The sequence below is a fragment of the Phocoena sinus genome, chromosome 9 (assembly GCF_008692025.1).
Source record: "Phocoena sinus isolate mPhoSin1 chromosome 9, mPhoSin1.pri, whole genome shotgun sequence".
Classification (NCBI taxonomy): domain Eukaryota; kingdom Metazoa; phylum Chordata; class Mammalia; order Artiodactyla; family Phocoenidae; genus Phocoena; species Phocoena sinus.
In genome coordinates, this window is record NC_045771.1 from 27,979,053 (window position 1) to 27,998,424 (window position 19,372).

The 19,372-nt window shown below is 37.4% G+C and overlaps 1 protein-coding gene across 1 annotated transcript in view; it reads left to right on the forward strand.

The window, feature by feature from the left end:
* The first annotated feature begins 19,064 nt into the window (after positions 1-19,064).
* The window catches only part of LOC116759130 (testis-specific Y-encoded protein 1-like), a 45,475-nt gene continuing 45,167 nt past the window's right edge, over positions 19,065-19,372 (forward strand). The window contains 1 exon segment of the mRNA XM_032642566.1: positions 19,065-19,088. Coding sequence (XP_032498457.1) covers positions 19,065-19,088 — 24 coding nt within the window.

The window sequence follows — 19,372 nt, forward strand, 5'->3', positions numbered from 1 at the left end:
TTTTTTTAAACCACTAAGTTTGATATGTTCATTTTAAGACTGCATGAGATTCATGGCGCTACCTTTTTAAAAATTATACTTTAGCAACAGCCAGGTCCTCTCCTCATCTTTCTCAAGGCAAGAGATAATGCCTAAAACTGGAAAATTTTAAAAAAGGCAAAATAGTATGTTACTTAGAAATGAAGGTTAGTTTCAAAAAAATCCATTAAAAGTTGAAAATTCTGCTTTTCCCAAAAAGCTTTGCAGAACACTTGTTCTCTTAAAGCCTTATGCATGCATAACTTAGATAAAAACTGAAACTATATTTCAAAATATAAAAGCCAAAGAAAAAAGATTAGGAAGAAAATGCACCAAAATATTCATGATGTTATTGGTTATCTGAATGGTAGATTGCAAGTGATTTTTATTCTTCATGCTATATATCTATTTTCCAAATATTCAAAAATGAGTACATATTGCTTACATAATCAGAAAGAAAAAAGAACTTGGAAAGACAGAAAAATAAATAAATAAAAGAAACATGGAGATGACCATGTTTCATCCCCAGACTGTCCCATGCCCCATAGTCCTTCTTATTCTCTTTTCAGTTCACTGGCTTCCATCTCTTTCCTGCTCTCATACATGATGAGAAAACAGTCAACTCTTCTAGAATAGTTCAACTCATTCTAGGTTCTTGGTTCCTCCTGAACACAAAGCTTGTCTGAAAAATAAACTGGCGTATATATTTTAGCTTTCTTTGATTTCTAACAATCCTCTGCGTTTCCCCATAACTCTTTTTTTAGATGGCTTATTTATTTATCATTTAAATTTTTTATTGAAGAATAGTCAATTTACAATGTTGTGTTAGTTTCTGGTATACAGCAAAGTGATTCAGTTTTATACCTATTATATATATATATATTCTTTTTCATATTCTTTTCCATTATGGTTTATTACAGGATATTGACTATAGTTCCCTGTGTTATACAGTAGGACCTTGTTGTTTATCTATTTTATGTATAGTAGCTTGTATCTGATAATCCCAAACTCCTAATTTATCCCTCCCCCACCCTCCATCCCCTTTGGTAACCATAAATTTGTTTTCTATGTCTGTGAGTCTGTGTCTATTTTGTAAATAAGCTCATTTGTATCATTATTTTAGATTCCACATATAAGTGATATTATACAATATTTGTCTTTCTCTTTCTGACTTACTTCACTTAGTAGGATAATCTCTAGGTCCATCCATTTTGCTGCAAATGGCATTATTCCATTCATTTTTATGGCTGAGTAGTATTCCATTGTATATATATATATATATATATACCACAACTTCTTTACCATTCATCTGTTGATGGACATTTAGGTTGCTTCCGTATCTTGGCTATTGTAAATAGTGCTGCTATGAACACTGGGGTGCATGTATCTTTTCAAATTATAGTTTCCTCCAGATATATGCCCAGGAGTGGGATTGCTGGATCATATCACAACTCTATTTTTTAGTTTTTTAAGGAACCTCCATGCTGTTTTCCATATGCTGCACCAATTTACATTGCCACCAACAGTGTAGGAGGGTTCCCTTTTCTCCACACCCTCTCCAGTATCCGTTACTTGTAGACCTTTTCATGATGGCCATTCTGACCTGTGAGAAGTGATACCTCACTGTAGTTTTGATTTGCATTTCTCTAATAATTAGTGATGTTAAGCATCTTTTCATGTACCTATTGGTCATCTGTGTGTCTTCTTCTCCATAACTTTTTGTCTCTACCCTATCCTACCCCCTAAGACTACTGGTTCTGCCCATCCATTCTATCCTCCCCTCCCGCATCAGGAGATACAAACTCTGATCCTCATATCAATGATTTGTTTAGCAGTTTAAACATTGATTCAACATATCTGTGTTGAATTACAATCCATTTTCCCAGCCTATTCTCCTCACAATCTGATCCAGTGTTGGCAAGAGGAGTAACAGAAGTTTCATGGTCTCTGGTTCCACTCCCTGTGAGCTCTTTCCAAGGGGAGCTGTGACACTGAATGTCTTCTGTTGGTCACCTTATAATAGCACAGCCCAGGCTGTCTGCACTGTTGCCCAGGTTACCGGTTGATTTGCATGAGACACATATAATCTCCATGAATGGAAGGATCCTACAGAGCTGATCATTTCAGGAAACAAACCATATAAGAAGGGTTTTTGTAGAGTGCTCATTCTTTCATTCTTAGAGGAAAGGCTAATTTCACAGCTAAAACATCGTGGCGACAGGGGAAGCCAGGAGGAAAGCACAGATAAGAATTTACCATTCACTAAAACATAAATATTTTATATGTGAAAACTGAGATTAACTTTTGCTCTGGTGTTTGGATTTTATTCTCTCGCTAGAGTTTGTTTTTTCAAAGTGTAGCAGGAAGGTTATAATACAACAGCATTTCCTAACATTGTCACTGTGCTGCACTCAACGTCGTGGCTCCCCTTTTTAGATTGTGCTTCAGATTACACATAGAAGTCGTTATTAATACTTCAGATATGTGCTTTATAAATTATGTTCAATATTTGTATTCTTAGTGGAAGAAAGTCTCCCTAGTCCTCTTTCCCCATCTACAGGGGGGAGGGGTGGGATTGGAGAAAATGATTATAAACTAAAGACAGGACCATGAATAAAGTATTCACCCATCTAAAAATATATATTTCAGTCATTTTGAATAAACAACTCTAAGAGCATGAAAAGGTCCTTGTGTTTACATGGAGTACAGCTTGTACTTATACGCAATGTAATGCCTCGGTATATAAACACTAGAAGTTGCTGCAGCCTCTCCCTCAGGAAATAATACCTACTTCCTTTGTGCTGAGGGCCTAGGAAGCTCTTTACTGTGTCAGGGAGAAATCATCCAAGGAGGGGGGAGGGAGGGAGGGAAGGAAAGGAGGGAGGAAAGATAGAATAAGGAAGGAACCCTACTTGTTTAAACTGGATTAACCAACTCGAAGCCACAGCTTAAATTAAGAAAAACATTTTTAGCTTACTATTAAGAGAGCGGGGGAAAGCAAACATAAGATGTCTGGTCACATCAAAAAAAGAATATTAAGTTCTATCTTATGAAACTGTGAGCAATAACTATCTGTAATTGAGACTTTGTTTAAAAGTACTACAGAAAATAAAAAGACTGAAAAGAAAATTAAGTTTATATTATATCTCCCTGAGTCTGTGAACACAGCCTGCTGTGCATGGAGTAGTAGCGGGTACTGGAGTAGATGGACACCAGTCACAGCATACTTGATTTTAGAGAGTTTTGAAAGAGGACAATCTGTTTTTTTGTTGGGTGTGTGTGTGTGTGTGTGTTTGTGTGTGTTTTCTTAGGGCATATTGAAGTCTTTTAATTTTATAAAATAAAGAAAAAGAAGTCAGAGAGAGAGAAAAATGAATGTGATAGAAACTAAAATACTAAAAGAAAATCCACAAAGAATGGAGATGGGAAGGATGCGTTGCTTACCAGCTTCCATTCCAACTCTCCTGCCTATATTTTATCAGAACTTTTGGATCTCACTTTAAACACAAACTTTATCTTTTCCTGTAGCCCCATTCCAAATTTTCCTTCCCTTCCCTCCAACTTTCCATATCTATCCCTTCACTCTTCTTGATTCTCTTCACTTCTTTTCTTCCTTCTCTTGTCTTTCTTCCTCCAGTTCCTATTTTTCTTCTCCTAATCACCAGAAATATGTGATGTACAAAACACAATGGAAGGACCATTTTTAATGATGATGGAAAAATTTACAGACACATACAGAACATTTGGGAGGTTAGTTCAATTCTATTTCTCCTCTCCTCTGCAAAAGCAGGACGAAGAAGGAAAAAGTGGGGAAGGAGGTGAAGGAAGATGAGGAGGAGGAGGAAGAGGAAGAGAAGGGGAGAGGGAAGAAGAGGGAGGGAGAGGGAGGAAAAGGGGACTTCCACAGAAAATATCTAGTGACCTTTGCGGGCAATTGGACGTAAGCTTGAAGCACTAAGAAGTGATGAAGACAAAACGTGGGAGATCAACAGAGAAAAATATGAGAGGGTGCCAATGAAGAGGGCAGAGATTAGGATTAGTGGTGAATACAAACAGGAAAATGTGTAAATTGGATTGTTAAAATATATATTCAACTCTTTGAGTGGTTAAAGCAAATATGATAATCCATTATGAAGGCTTTTATTCTAATAGTATCAAATGGCATAACAATTATGAAGTGAAACTGTGGCTAAGTACATTGCTTTAAAAATATATTAGTAACACTTAAATGTACAGTGTATATAAATTCTTAATGCTGCCCACTCAAAACTATGAATAACTCAGTTTAATATGTAGCTGCTAGTTCAGACAAATGGTTCCAGCACACTTATTTAAGTAATGAAAGACCTCATTAATTATGAAGGTTAGTGGTGGGATAGAAAGGCATTCTAATCAGTTTCTTTCCACGATATGTTCTCATAGGGAATGTTAAAATCCTCTAAGTTTAAGCAAAACTGAGATTTGCAGCCTGTTAGAACACCAAAAACTAAGGGCTGTAATACTGCTAAATATTTATTTGTACTCAATATAATACTATACTATAAGACTTTACCTTTTTTTAAATTTGATGATTATACCCAACAGACTGTGTGATTGTTATATGTCTAATTATCTTGTGAAATTTTTAAAGAATACATTTTCAGATAAGTGGTAATATAACCAGGTAAATTTTTTTCATTAATTAAAACATACTTTACGATACATAGAGAGGTCAGCAGTAAATTTAATTTTTATTAATAAGACAACTATGTTAGTGTGAACTAATTCAATAATCTGTAAAGAGTAAATGTGTTTTAAATATATATTATCTAATTTAATTCAGTCAAAATTGCTGATCATCTACTGTTTGTTCAAGACCCTGTATTAGGCACTAAAGTGGACCAAATATTTTAGGTGAGAAACAAAAACATAAATAATTATAAAACCACATTTGCTTTTATGTAGTTCAACAGTACAGTGGGAGAAAAGATGTGGGAGAGATGAGAATAATAATAGGAGGATCTGGAAAATCCTATGGATTGATGAGAATAATGCAGCACCTCCAGCAGATATCACAGAATTAGGAAGTTTCAAGAAGGTGAAAAACAAGATCTAAGACCCAGAGGTAGGCATGCTTTTACTTTTGAAGCTTCTTCACTGTATCAATTTGAAATCAGTCCCCCTGTGATTTCAACCCACTGGTATTTCTCCTGTCTCTGGGGTCACACAAATTAAAACTATTCATTGTGCTAACAGAAAGCTTTTAATAATTACTGATTGTGTCTGAGTCTTCTGTAAGTAAAGACCTTCTGTTCCTTTTTAAATGACATTTTTAAAGTGTTTCTTAACTGTCAAAGTTTTGAATCATTTTATCATCTCCCTTGTTTTCTTCTACATAAGTTCTAGATTGATAATATTATTTCAAAAGTGTTGTCAAAACTCTTTTTAATGGTGACAAAGAAAAACTGGATTGCAGGATCTCCTGCTCCCAAATGCAAGTTAACCAATAACCAAAAATGACAAATATATTACAATTAAAGAAAAAATACAAAATTCTGGGGGTTTTGTATGTATCTCTGAACTCCCTAGAAGCATTACTGAGTTTGTTCCAGAAAAAGTAAATTGATGAAATCCTAAGAATTCTCACTAATACGGTTAATGTGGAGAGAGATGTACTATAAAGTGAGTGGCAGCAGAAGAAAGCTTTGAAAGTAGAAGCCACTATAATTGACATCAGACTCTCAGAAGCTCAGGAGAGGCAGAAAATATTAAGGATCATACTATCTAGGGGTTAATTCCAAAACAAGGGAACAATCCAGGGGTTAATTCCAAAACAAGGGAACAATCTAAAGCCTGAAACTATTGATTGTCTCTTGAAAATGTAACATACCTTGGACTAGATAATGTACACTCTACAAAGACAGGAGTGGGTGATGAACAAAATATTAAACAAGAACTCAGCTCTCAAGTCCTGTGAAGAAGGCTCCAGCTCTCAGATATATTTCAAGTTTCAGAAAGGAGATAAAATACAGTTCCCAGTATTCAAGCAGAAGATAAATCAGTGTTAGGTAAAGTGTTAAGGCTGCCAAAAAGAATCCAACCACTTTACATAAAAACATTGAGAATCTGTATAAAACTGCCCACATTAAATATGAGTAAGCTGAGGAAAAAAGGCAAAAAACAACCACAAAGAAAAAGCAATCAAAGATATTAGGGAGAGAACGAGGAGGAAGAGAGGATGAGAACAAAGCATGTAAAGACAGATGAAGAACCCTATATGGAAGAAAACATTATCCAAGGTAAAGAAAAGTCCCCAAAAGTGTTTTGAACCATAGAAAAATAAAATCTGAACAGTAATTCAATAAAACATAAACTCAAAAAGAAGATGATAAAGCAACTATATAAACAGCTTGAGAAACAACATTATTTCCGAACTAATCACTAACTTGGAATCAGCAAGGAACAAAATTGACATGGCTGAAAATCTATTAATTATGCAGAGGAAAGGCTTGAGGTAATCCCAATAAATACAGAAGATACAAAAGGGATTAAAATAATTAGCTAAAACATAATACATATATTACATTAGTAAAAATTAAGACCTGAAGAATAATTTCCCTGAAATGAAAATGCAAATACATAGATCAAATGGGTATGTTGTAATCTAAGAAAAATGAATGTAGGATTATCTATATAAATATGTCCTACTTAAATTGCTATACCTCAAAAATAGAGATTTCTTTATGTATGCATGGTGGCAGGAAGTATATGGGAGATCTCTTTACCTTCTTTTTAATTTTGCTACAAATCTAAAACTGCTCTAAAAAATAAAGTCTTAAAAAATAAGTTCTTCAGTTACTATACACACACACACACACACACACACACACACACACACTCAAAGTCAACATAAAGGGAAAAAAATTTTTCAGTAACAAGTCAGTGAAGTTCTACAAAGTTCTGAAATAAGATATATATAATCACAAATTTTATGCTCAGCGTAATTGTCTGCCTTCAGGTATATGAAATTTTTTCCACATAATTTTCTATGAATCTATCCTTTCATAAATCCCTTAATCCTTGAAGTCACCTTTTTTTCCTAGTAACCTGTGTACTGTTTGGAGTGATATTCACCTAAAGTTAAAATGGTGATTTCTGAGTTGTGAGTCAAGATTATTTTTTGCTTTTTTCTTTGTACTTCTCTGTATTCCTTGAATAGTTTTAAATTAGCATGTATCTTCAAAAAAAGGTTCCACCTGAGATCTGATCAATGATATGTAATTATTATCTACATCACTCCAGGCCCTATATTTCTAATAATGTGGCCTAAAATGACCTACCATTTTGAGGTTGTCGAATCACACTTCCTTCATTTTCAGCTAATGCTGGAAAGAGGGGCCAGCCTAGAATCCATCAGCATCTCGCGGTCACTGCATAACCACCGTGATCTTCAGAGAGAAATGACCACTGCTTCACTTTTGCCTTTCAAACCTTGTACAGATTCATCCTTTGCCCAACTCTAACCACTGAACCGTACAGTGAATGGAGATTCTGGGAAAAGTAGTTCCCACTTAACCAAGTCGATATGGTTTGTAAACCACCTCGTGAGTAGCCTACTGAGTCAATCAGAGGAAATAATGAATACTACAGTGAGAGAGTACAGAAGGCCGAATAATGGCCACCCAAGGATATCAGGTCTAAATCCTTGGAACCTGCAAATATTACCTGAGAAGGAAAAAGGGTCTTTGCCGTTGTGATTAAGGATCTTGATGTGGGGAGATTATCCTGGCTTGTCCACTGGGCCCTAAATCTACTCATAAATGTCCATATAAGAGAAAGGGAGAGGGAGATTTGACACACACAGTAGAGGAGGAGGGAAAAGGAGGAAGGAGGCAGAGGCTGGAGTGACACTGCCAGGAGTGAGGGAACCCTTGCGGCCGCTAGAAGAGGCAAGGGAAAGATTCTCCCAGGAGCCTCCAGAAGGAGGACAGCCCTGCTGACACCCTGATTTCAGTTCAGTGAAACTCATTTCAGACCTCTGGCCTCCAGAACTCTGAGAGAATACATTTTTGGTCTTTTAAGCCACCAAATTTGTGGTCATTTGTTAAGCAGCCCCAAGAAAATAATAGAGAGAAATGACTGCTGCTTCATTTTGGCCTTCCAAACCCTGCAGGAGTTCCTCTTTTGTCTGGCTCTAACCCGAAACGAGAGGAAAGGGGATTCTGGGAAAAACAGTTCCAACTTTACCAGGCTGATGTGGTTGGCAAACCAACACATTCGCAGCCTAGTGAGCCAACCAGAGGGAGAATGTGTTATGAGGATTATAGTGAGAAACTAATAAGCAAGGAATAGGGCCAATTTTTATGTTTTATTTATTATATGCCAGGTAACATTTTAAGAATATTAATTCACTTAATTTCCACTATAAGGTAAGCATTATTTTTATCCAAATTTTACAGATTGGGCAACTGAGACACACAAAAGATCATACAATTAGTTAATGGTGGAGCCAGGATTTGAACGCAGGAAGACTGGCCTCATTCCACATTTTTAACATTTACACTACATACTAAAGAGAATACTTCATTCACTGGGCATCCTATTCATCTATTGTTGTGAAACAAATTACAGCAAAACTTAGCTGCTTAAAACAACCATCATTTTCTGTCATATCTCATGATTTCGTGGGTTAGAAATCCAAGTGGGGCTCAGCTGGGGAATTCTCTCGATTTGTGGTTTTCAGCTGACAAATGAGCTGATCTGAGGAGTCCAAGGTGACTTTACTCACAGGTCTGGCACTCACAGGGGTGGTGGGAAAGCTGAGCTCAGCTGGAGCAGTTGGCTTGGAGGCCCTCCACGTAACCATTAGAGCTGGCAGGCTGAGGGTAGTCAAACTACTTAAGTGAAAACTCAGAGAGTGTTCCAAAAGAACCTAGTGGAAGCTTCAAGGATTTTTATAACCTAATCTTAGAAATCCCCTCTGCTATATTCTCTTGGTCAAACAACTTGAAAAGGCCAGCCCAATTCAAGAGGAGGAGATTTAGACTCTACTTCTCAATGGAGGAGTAGCTAAGAATTTGAGACCATTCTTCATCTACTTTTATTTTAATCTACAGATACTGACTTGCCTAAAGTCAAGAACTAGTTCCTTGAACTTTATAGCTCGTAATTATCTTCATGCATTTCAGAATAAAACTGCTTTTAATGACCTATAAATATGAATTACCTCAACGACGAGTTAGGGGACCTAGTTTACAGTCCTCATTTAATAAGTAAGTCATTTTGAGCAAATCACTTAAACACTCCAAGTCTCAATTTTTTTCACCTATAAAAGAAGAATGTTGGGCTATTTTAATTGAGTCTTTTCTCTGGAAATCTTGAGATTGTTGCCTGGAGGGATGCTGGTGCTGAAGTCCTGGAGCAGTGTGTGGAGTGGGCACTGCTCTCCTTCCTGCCCATCTGGAACAGCAAGGGGACTGTGTGTTGCCTGGGCCACGAGAGCATCTGTCGAGTAGGTGCCTGGGTTTAAATGGTCACTAGGTCTGTTTCAGTTTTAAAATTATCATCTGTTACTTGGTACTTTTGATCATATCAAGCTGCATTCATTTAGGGATTACTTCAAAAAATCAGTGGATTAACACAATAAAAGTTATTTCTTACTCGCAGGAAGTCCAATCAGCAGGGCCTGGGGGCAGGGGCTAACTTGCTCCATGAAGTCATTCAGGAACATAGGCTCTTTACATACTATACTCCCACCATCTGTTAGGAACTCACAGACCTCCACTGAGTTCTCCAAAGCCATTTGAATGACAGAAGGAAAGAGAGAAAACAGGGAAAATCACACAATAGCCCCTTCTGCACTAGCCTGAAAATGGCATATAACCCTTCTGCATTCCATTGGCTAGAACTCCACTGTATCCACTACACTTAAGAACTGGAAATAAGATCTGTGAGGCCAGAAGAAAAAGGAAATCGATTATGGTGAATACACAGCTGTCTCACACAGCTGTCTAATCTTTGAAGCAGGGATGCACCATGGTGTTGTGCAAATCCAGATGAATTCATCCAGTTGTATTTTAGTATGAAAAGAGAATAATTTTTTTCATGTTTCCTGCCTAAGGGACACCTAATATCAAGTGCTAAATGACAACCTGAACAAATGAAACTCTACTTGTTTGATAAGCACTATGAAAAAAAGACTTTTTTGTGTGAATGCAGAGGTTTGAATTAAAACTAGAAACATTCATAAGATGTACTATGGATGGAGAAAATGCTTCAGAACATGCTACAGTTCCTGTTAATGGCAAATTTATGCCAGTAAAATTATCAACCCTTTCTCCATGACCCAGCGCATAAGAGAATTCCTGTTGGGAAGCTCCTATAGCGTCTGCCCACACTGCACTTTGCTTTTATAGGCAGCACTCTTAAGCTGCCACTTCTGTAGGCAGCACATTTACACACTGTTTCATCAGAAATGCATCATTGTGTGCTCACAGTTTTCAAACAAGAACCTCAAAGATTGCTCTGTAATCAGAAGCCATTCAAATTAAACAAATCTATATTTGCTTATAAAATGACCCACTCTCTTTTCATCTTGTTCCTTAGTGAAGCTTATTATTTTCATGTCCAAGGTTAAATGTCCATATTCAGGCCTAAACAGTTTGCTCCTGATGTTCATTTCAGATCTGGACCTCAGTGAGGTCGTGATTTCACTCTTGGGAACACATATTGGTAAACTGAAGTTACTTTTTAAAAGTATTTAAGGCTGGGGCTTCCCTAGTGGCGCAGTGGTTAAGAATCCGCCTGCCAATGCAGGGGACACAGGTTCGAGCCCTGGTCCGGCAAGATCCCACATGCTGCGGAGCAACAAAGCCTGTGCGCCACAACTACTGAGCCTGTGCTCTAGAGCCTGTGAGCCACACCTACTACTGAGGCCCGCGTGCCTAGAGCCCGTGCCCCGCAACAAGAGCAGCCACCGCAATGAGAAGCCTGCGCACCACAATGAAGAGCAGCCCCCGCTCACCGCAACTAGAGAAAAGCCCACGCACAGCAACGAAGACCCAACGCAGCCAAAAATAAATAATAATATAATATTTTTTAAAAAGTATCTAATGCCTAGCTCAAAAGCAAAAATATGAGATGATATAACAAGTAGCAAGGACTTTGAGTCTTTAACTAGTTGGTTGTCTTCTTATTTACTTTCAGAGCAAGAGATTGACATAGAAACAGAGAGAAACTATACTACATACTGGAATATACCTGATACCCCACCATCCAACATTTTGTCTGATCATTGCTATATTTTATTTATTGATAAGAAACAGAATCAGAGAGCAGAATTTTCTGAAGTGCAAGAATGATTGCACTTGATTGTACTCTTGAATGATTTTGTTTCATGCAGCATTATATAAAATTTAGTCACAGAGATAAAGATTTTCCCTTTTCAATTCTCTTTCACTTAATTATACGAAACAGAAAGTTTCAAGTTCTTGCTAGTGTGTCTTAAACATACCTCTAAATCTAACTGATCTCTTTTAATAAATAAGGATCAGGTCTCGGGTCCAGGGCCTTTGGTAGGTAATAATATTTTGCTATAATTTTTTAATGCAGTTATTTTTGTAATTACCCTCTACTTACTCTAAGTCACATCAATTTCCATTTACATCAGTTATAAAACGTCAATTTAAACAAAATGTTAAATAATTAATATTAAAAGTGGACATGAATATGGCAAGTATTATGAAGGTGGTACAATAATGAATGAACTTTGGGAAACAGTGTATGGGGAAATTATGCAACATACATTCAACCATATCTATGGCTGTCATTGTCATAAATAACACGCAAAAAGAGGCAATACCATCAGAGGTCACTTTTTTTGTACTAAAGCTATTATATTTATACTTTGTATTGTTCTTCACAGGGGACATTCCATGCTAAGGAATAGTTATTTACACATGTAAAACCAGATTGAATTATCTATGATATAAGTTCACCTGCTATTACTGATCACCATATTAAAAGTGTCTCAGATAGGGTAGAGTTTCTTTCTTTCTCCTCTAACAGTCATACTACAAGTAGTCCAGGAGGTTCCCATGTTTCTTTTTGTTCCTCTTGCATCCCTGGAGCAGCTACAGGTGCAAAGATGCCTCACCACCCTGTCTACATCCCATGTAGCAGGATGAAGCCAAAAGAGGGAAAGCTCCTTTTCTTTAAGTTCTATATTGTTGTAGAGACTAACTCATAATGGCCACATTTAAATATAAAGGAAGCTAGTTGGTTGGCCATATGGTTCACTGAAAATTCCATTCAGATAGAAGAAGAAGATTTTGATGGACAAATAGCAGTCTGTTTAAAGATCCAAGGGATTTCTCAGGACAGAAAAGATGAAATTACATTTAGTACTATTTTATCAATGCAGCATTTTATAATATTTTACTGTTCCATTTCATACCAAATTACATAGAAACTCCTTGGCCTAAAGTTCAAGGTGCTTCACAGTTGTCTACAACGTAAAAATATGGCATTAAGCTGCAAAAACTGTTTGAAATGGCAATAAGTTAGAGCTGCTTCTTTTTAAAAAACTATACAATATGACTGACTTTATCTGGGTGAATCTGATAGTTAAGCAAGATGGGAATTTGAGCATTTAAGAGCATGTATATAGGATTTATTTCTTAAAGACAGCAACTGACACTAAAGCCTGGAAAGGTATTTTTATAGTTTTAGCACTGCTAAACGACCAGCAGGTCACAGAAGGTAAACTTAAGACTCCCACAGAAGAGGCTGACACTGACAAATGAAAATGAGGTTAAACAGAAGCTTTATAAAAATTCCTCTGGTAAAACTTCAGAAAAACAGAAGTTAAAGCCAGATGCTTCTGTTACCCAGCTCATCCAATTTAAGTTTACATGAGACTCTAAAAAGCTCGATTCTGAGGCCTCATAGCAATTGCTCAAGGTTTGGGGAGCAGCAGGAGGCTTGGTTAGCATTTGCCAACAGTGGGGAATTTTGTGTGAAGCCCCAAAGTCATATAACTTAATTTATGGGAATTCCCTAAAATCTGTCCTAGAGATAAAAATTAAATAATATTCATTATCATGATACCACCATTGGGAAAATAACTTCCAAACTCACAATATCCTGGAAATAACTGTGATGTGTGATAAGCAGAAAGGTTATCCAAATTCTCCGAAGAGTAGCATAGCTTTCATTCCAATATAAAAATGAACATAGCATGGAAACAATGTTTAATAAAGTAGTTACATTATTTCTCATTGCTCAAATGGTACCTGAATATAAGAATGCACTTAAAATTGGTATAGTAACTATGGAAAACAGTAAGGAGGTGCCTCAAAAAATTAAAAATAGAACTACAATATGACCCAGCAATTTCATTTCTGGGTATTTTTCCAAAAAAAAAAAAGAACATTAATTCAAAAAGATATAGGCACCCCTATGTTCATTGAGCATTATTTACAATAGCCAAGATATGGAAGCAACCCAAGTTCCCATCAATAAACCAACAGATAAAGAAGATGTAAAAAAAAAAAATAAAAAAAATAAAAAATAAAAAAAAATAAAAAGAAGATGTAGTGCATATATTTCAATGGAATATTACTCAGCCAGAAAAAAGGAGTAATATCTTGTCATTTGTAACAACATGGATGGATCTAGAGGGTATTATGCTAAATGAAATAAGTCAAATAGAGAAAGATAAATAAGATTTCACTTATGTGTAGAATCTAAAAAACAAAACAAATGAACAAACATAACAAAACAGAAATAGACTCATAGATACAGAGAACAAACCGTTGGTTGCTATAGGGAAGAGGGATAGAGAGATGAGTAAAATAGGTGAGAGAGATTAAGAAGTACAGACTTCAAGTTACAAAATAAATAAGTCACAGGCACGTAATGTACAACACAGGGAATATAGTCAATAATATATATATATATATTTTTTTTTTTTTTTTTGCGGTATGTGGGCCTCTCACTGTTGCGGCCTCTCCCGTTGCGAAGCACAGGCTCCGGACATGCAGGCTCAGCAGCCATAGCTCACAGGCCCAGCCGCTCTGCGGCATGTGGGATCCTCCCAGACCGGGGCACAAACCCGCGTCTCCCGCATAGGCAGGCGTACTCTCAACCACTGTGCCACCAGGGAAGCCCTAGTCAATAATATTGTAATAACTTTGTGTGATGACAGACAGTAACCAGACTTAGTGTGGTGATCATTTTGTAGTGTATAAAAATTTCAAATCACTATGTTGTACACCTGAAACTAAAAGAATATTGTAAGTCAACTATACTTTAAAAAAAGATAACTAAGTACTAGGAGTGTAATGTACAACTTGATGACTATAGCTAACACTGCTGTCTGATATATAGAAAAGCTGCTAAGAGAGTAAATTCTAAGAGATCTCATCACAAGGAGAATTTCTTTTTCCATTTCTTGTTTTCTTTCCTTCCTTTTCATTATATCTATATGAGAAGATGGAGGTTAGCTGAACCTATGTGGAAATCATTTCACAATATATGTAAATCAAACCATCATGTTGTAAACCTTAAACTTATACTGTGATATATATCAATTATTTCTCAGTAAAACTGGGGAAAAAAAGAATTCATTTATATATCAGGACAGAACATGTTCTCATTCAAATGTATGTGACTTAACACCATTTATCTTTCAAATGTAATGAACTGTGTTTTTCCATACTTAAAAGTAATGCTGAAAAGAAGATGTGGTACATATACACAATGGAATATTACTCAGTCACAAAAAAAGAGCAAAATAATACCATTTGCAGCAACATAGATGGACCTAGAGATTATCATACTAAGTGAAGTAAGTCAGACAGAGAAATACAAATACCATATGCTATCACTTATATGTGGAATCTAAAATATGATACAAATGAACTTATTCACAAAACAGAAACAGACTCACAGATTTCAAAAACAAACTTCTGGTTACCAAAGGGGAAACACTGTGGGGAGGGATAAATTAGGAGCTTGCGATTAACATACACACCTTACTATATATAAAACAGACAACCAACAAGGACCTGCTGTATGGCACAGGGAACTCTACTCAATATTCTGTAATAACCTATACTGCAAAAGAATCTGAAAAAGAATGAATTTATGTATATGTATAACTGAATCACTTTGAGGTACACCTGTAACTAACACAACATTGTAAGTCAACTATACTCCAATAAAATTTTTTAAAAAATAATAGTTTAACTGGTATTAGGTATAGCTCTAAACATAATTGCAGAGCAAGCAGAGCCTCTGTCTTCACTTCCAGCCTAGCCGTTCTGCAATTTCCTCTTCTTGCTGGTCTCTTCTGCTAATCTTTCAAGTTCCTGGTCTTCTTACATTCTTGTCTACTCTACCCGCTGTCCCAGCCTCTGACCTGCTCCATTCTAGTTTTGCTCTGAGAAGGATCTTCTAAATAATGACAATAGTACATTACATTTTATATTCAACTTTGGAGAGAAAAGACCACCTATGGACAGGGTGTCCAGATATTTGTTTATGCTTCCATCCCTACCCTCTCCCATCAACAGTACCCTGGTTTCCCATGAAAGAATTCACTCCCCACTCATTCCGGGTCATGCAGTTTGGGTTGGATAACCCCATCCTCAGCTCTCGGGGTGAGGCATGAGATCACCTCTTGTCATCTGGAATCCAGTGTCTACAGAAGCCAGGTTTTTAGTGAAAATAAAGAGTATAACAACTGTGGGGTTGGTTGATTGCTTCTTTAAAAACTTGAGAAAGGAAAATGATGAGCTAGAGCTTTACATTCCCAGCTCAACGTCAAAGGAATGAACCAGAAAGCTTCCTTAGGTCCTATAGCTAAATGGTTGATATTTCTGAAAACAAACCCAAAGTCCAGTCCTGCAGGCAGCTAAATGATAATGTGCATGGAATTCACAACCATAGATTCTCTTACGTTAAAGTTGAAGCATTAATTGGAAAAGAGTAAGAACCATGAAAATGGGAACGGGCACAACTGGCTAGATTCTAGAGAAGCTGGGGACCATGAACCTCCAAATTCTGCTTTGCCACATTTGCCAGTGGAAGCAGCCCATTCTTGCTGCCTAAGGAGGTTCAACTCTCCTTGCCTAAAGAACCAGTAATGATCTTTCCAAGAGAGAAAATTTTAATCTTCTTCTTCTTGTTACTCCCGACCGATAATTATATTAAAATCCAGGAAATCAGGCACAAAGTATGACCTGGGAGAACGTGGCATATACAATACTGCAAGACTTTGCCAATATACATTAACTAAAAGCTGGGGAATATTTATCATAATGCATTCTAAGGGGCTGGAATCTGGTAGAAGGAATGCAATACTGGATGAAGCCAAATCCACTGATACAGGAGGATTAAGCAGAAATTTTTAATTTAATGCATTAACTAAAGTAACTTGGATTGGCTGGTTTGATTGCTTGGCTAAAATTTGGAATCAAATATGGTTTATGCTAACTGGGATTGAAAAATCAGAACTAACCTAGTGTTAGGGTATCAAATGTTTAAGGAAATTGGAATGTTTTAGTGACTTTATAATCATGTCTTCTATTTATGTCCCTAGGGAAGCTCTGGAGGATACCTCTTTTATAAAGGCTCTGAGAAGCACACTAGGGGCTGGGAGCACCAGCATCCTTGAAGACCTCTGTAACAGCTACTCTCTGGAGGCCAGGAGGAACAGAGTGGCAAATGCTGCTATTAAAATAGATTCTCTGCATTCAGTGTGTATACAAGTGTTGAACAGATGATTGTCTTTTTTCTCTATACTTGATAGAAAACATCAAGAATAGCTTGCTTTCAGCTCTCCATCACTGTTATATTTAGTTTGCAGGGACTTTGATACCCTATCTATCCCATAGCATATAATGCTGATCTAATGCAATATTATCACATCGATTGGACCTTTCTGGTAAACAGGAAGTAGAAGCCTTTGTATGTCACATGAGGATCAGTGGGTAGGAAATATCCCCCAGGAAAATTCAGGGGTCTGACACCTCAGTGAAATTTATAGGAGTCCAATGGTCTGGGGCATGTTGAAATAGCCCTCCATGGTTAAAAGTCCTTTTCAGCTACTAAGAAAGGGGCTTATTGGCTTCTCCGTAATTTGGAGGCATCATATACTTTATTAGAGTGTACTGCTCCAAATCATCTACTGAGAAACCAGAAAGGCTACAAGTTTTAAGTGGGCCCAAAGCAAAAGATAGCTCACCAATAGTTTCAGGCTGCTGTGCAAGTTGTTCTGCCACTTGGGTCAAACAACCCACCAGACCCAGATATGTCTGAAATGTCTGTAGCAGATAGGAGTGCTGTATGGAGTCTTTGGCCAGACCCTATAGGTAAAATACATCACAGACCTTTCAGATTTTAGGGCAAAGCTAAGTTTTCATCTGCTGATAACTATTTTCCTTTTGAAAAACATCTTATGACTTACTAGTGAGGGTAAATGGAGACTGAATGCTTGATCATTGGCCCTCAAGTTGCCATATTTTCTAAGCTGCCTGTAATGAAGAGGGAGGTGTCTGACCCCAAGCCAGGAAGTTGAATGTTCACAGCAACAACCTTCATCAGGAAAAGTAGTATAAATGAGATGAGAATTAGGTAGGTCCCAAGACACAACAGCAAATGGCTCAGATTCCCATAAGTTCTACTGGAGCTACATCTTCTTTTTTCTCTCATCCTGCACCAATATTTCATGGGAAATTCACAATGACCAGTTAAATGATGAAGAAAATATTCAGACAATTTTGCACAATATTCTGGCACCACCCATCTGAAGAGCTGTAGCACTGCAGCCCCATTCTATGGGTAGCCCTGAAGGACAATGGTGAAAGGAAGTTCTCCCTGTTGGCAGAATTTAGAACAGTACTTTTGATTTCTCATTTTGCCTGGAAAAAGAAATGTTCTAATGTGTGTATCTACATTGATTTATAGGCAATGATAATGGTCTGGCTAGCTGTCAAAAATTTGGAAGAAACATAATTAGAAAATTGATGACAAGAAGGTCTGGGGATGAGACAGTGACCTCTCTGAACAAGCACAGAGTGTAAGGATATTTATATCACATGTAAATACAGGCGAATGAGTAACTTCAGCTGAAAAGGAACTTAATGATCAAATGGAGCAGATAATTCATTATGTAGATGTCAGTCAGCCTCTTTTGAAAGCCACTCCAGCCTTGGCAATATGTTCATGCATAAAGAGGTCATGACAGCAGGAATAGAGGTTATGCTTTTACTCGGTATCATGGACTTCTAATCACCAAAGCCAATATGTCTATACTACTGAGTTCCCAGCCTGCCAACAGCAGAAACCAAGACCGATTCCCTGAAATAGCATAATTCCCTGGGAGATAAGTGGCACCACTCCCTTATGAAAAAGGAAGCGTTTTGTTCTCACTGGAATAAACACCTATTCTGGATATGCATTTGTCTTCCTTACATGCAATGCTTTGATCAAAACACCATCCAAAGATTTACAGGGACTTCCCTGGTGTTCCAATGGTAAAGAATCCGCCTTCCAATGCAGGAGACATGGGTTCAATCCCTGCTCTGGGAACTAAGATCCCACATGCAGCGGGGCCACTAAGCCCAAGCATCACAAATACTGAGCTTGCGCGCCTCAACTACAGAGCCCTCGTGTCACAAACTACAGAGCCCACGCGCCCTGGAGCCCATGCGCCACAATTAAAGAGAAGCCTGGGTGCCACCAAGAAGAGTCCATGTACTGCACCAAAAAGACCCCGCGTGCCTCAACGAAGATCCCCCGGGCCGCAACTAAGACCTGACGCAGCCAAAAAAATAAAGAAAATAAACAAATAAAATAACAAAGATTTACGGAAAACTTATTCATCACTATGGTATTCCGCACAGCATTGCTCCTGACCAAGGAACTCACTGTAGAGCAAACAATTTCATCAATGGCTTACGCTAATGGAATCCACTGAGTTGGCCTCAGTGTAATTGTAATGCAATGGCCTTTTGAAGACTCAATTAGTTACAGTGCCTCCTAGGTGACAAAACATTGTGCGCATGGCTAATATCCACCAGCATGAGGTAATGCTCTAAATGGCAATCAATATATGGTGATGATTTTCTTATAGCAAGGATTCCTGGGTCCAGGAATCACTATGTGGAAATGAGAGTGGTTCCTCTCTCTATTACCCTTAATGATCCTCAGAAAAAGTTTTGCTTTTCATCACAACTTTGTAGTCTGATAGTTTAGTGGTCTTAGTTCACAAAATATGAGTGCTTCCACAAGGGGACACAACAACTGTTCCATTAAATTGGAAGTTAAGAGTGCCATCCGACCGTGCCAGACTACTTGTACAGCTGAACCA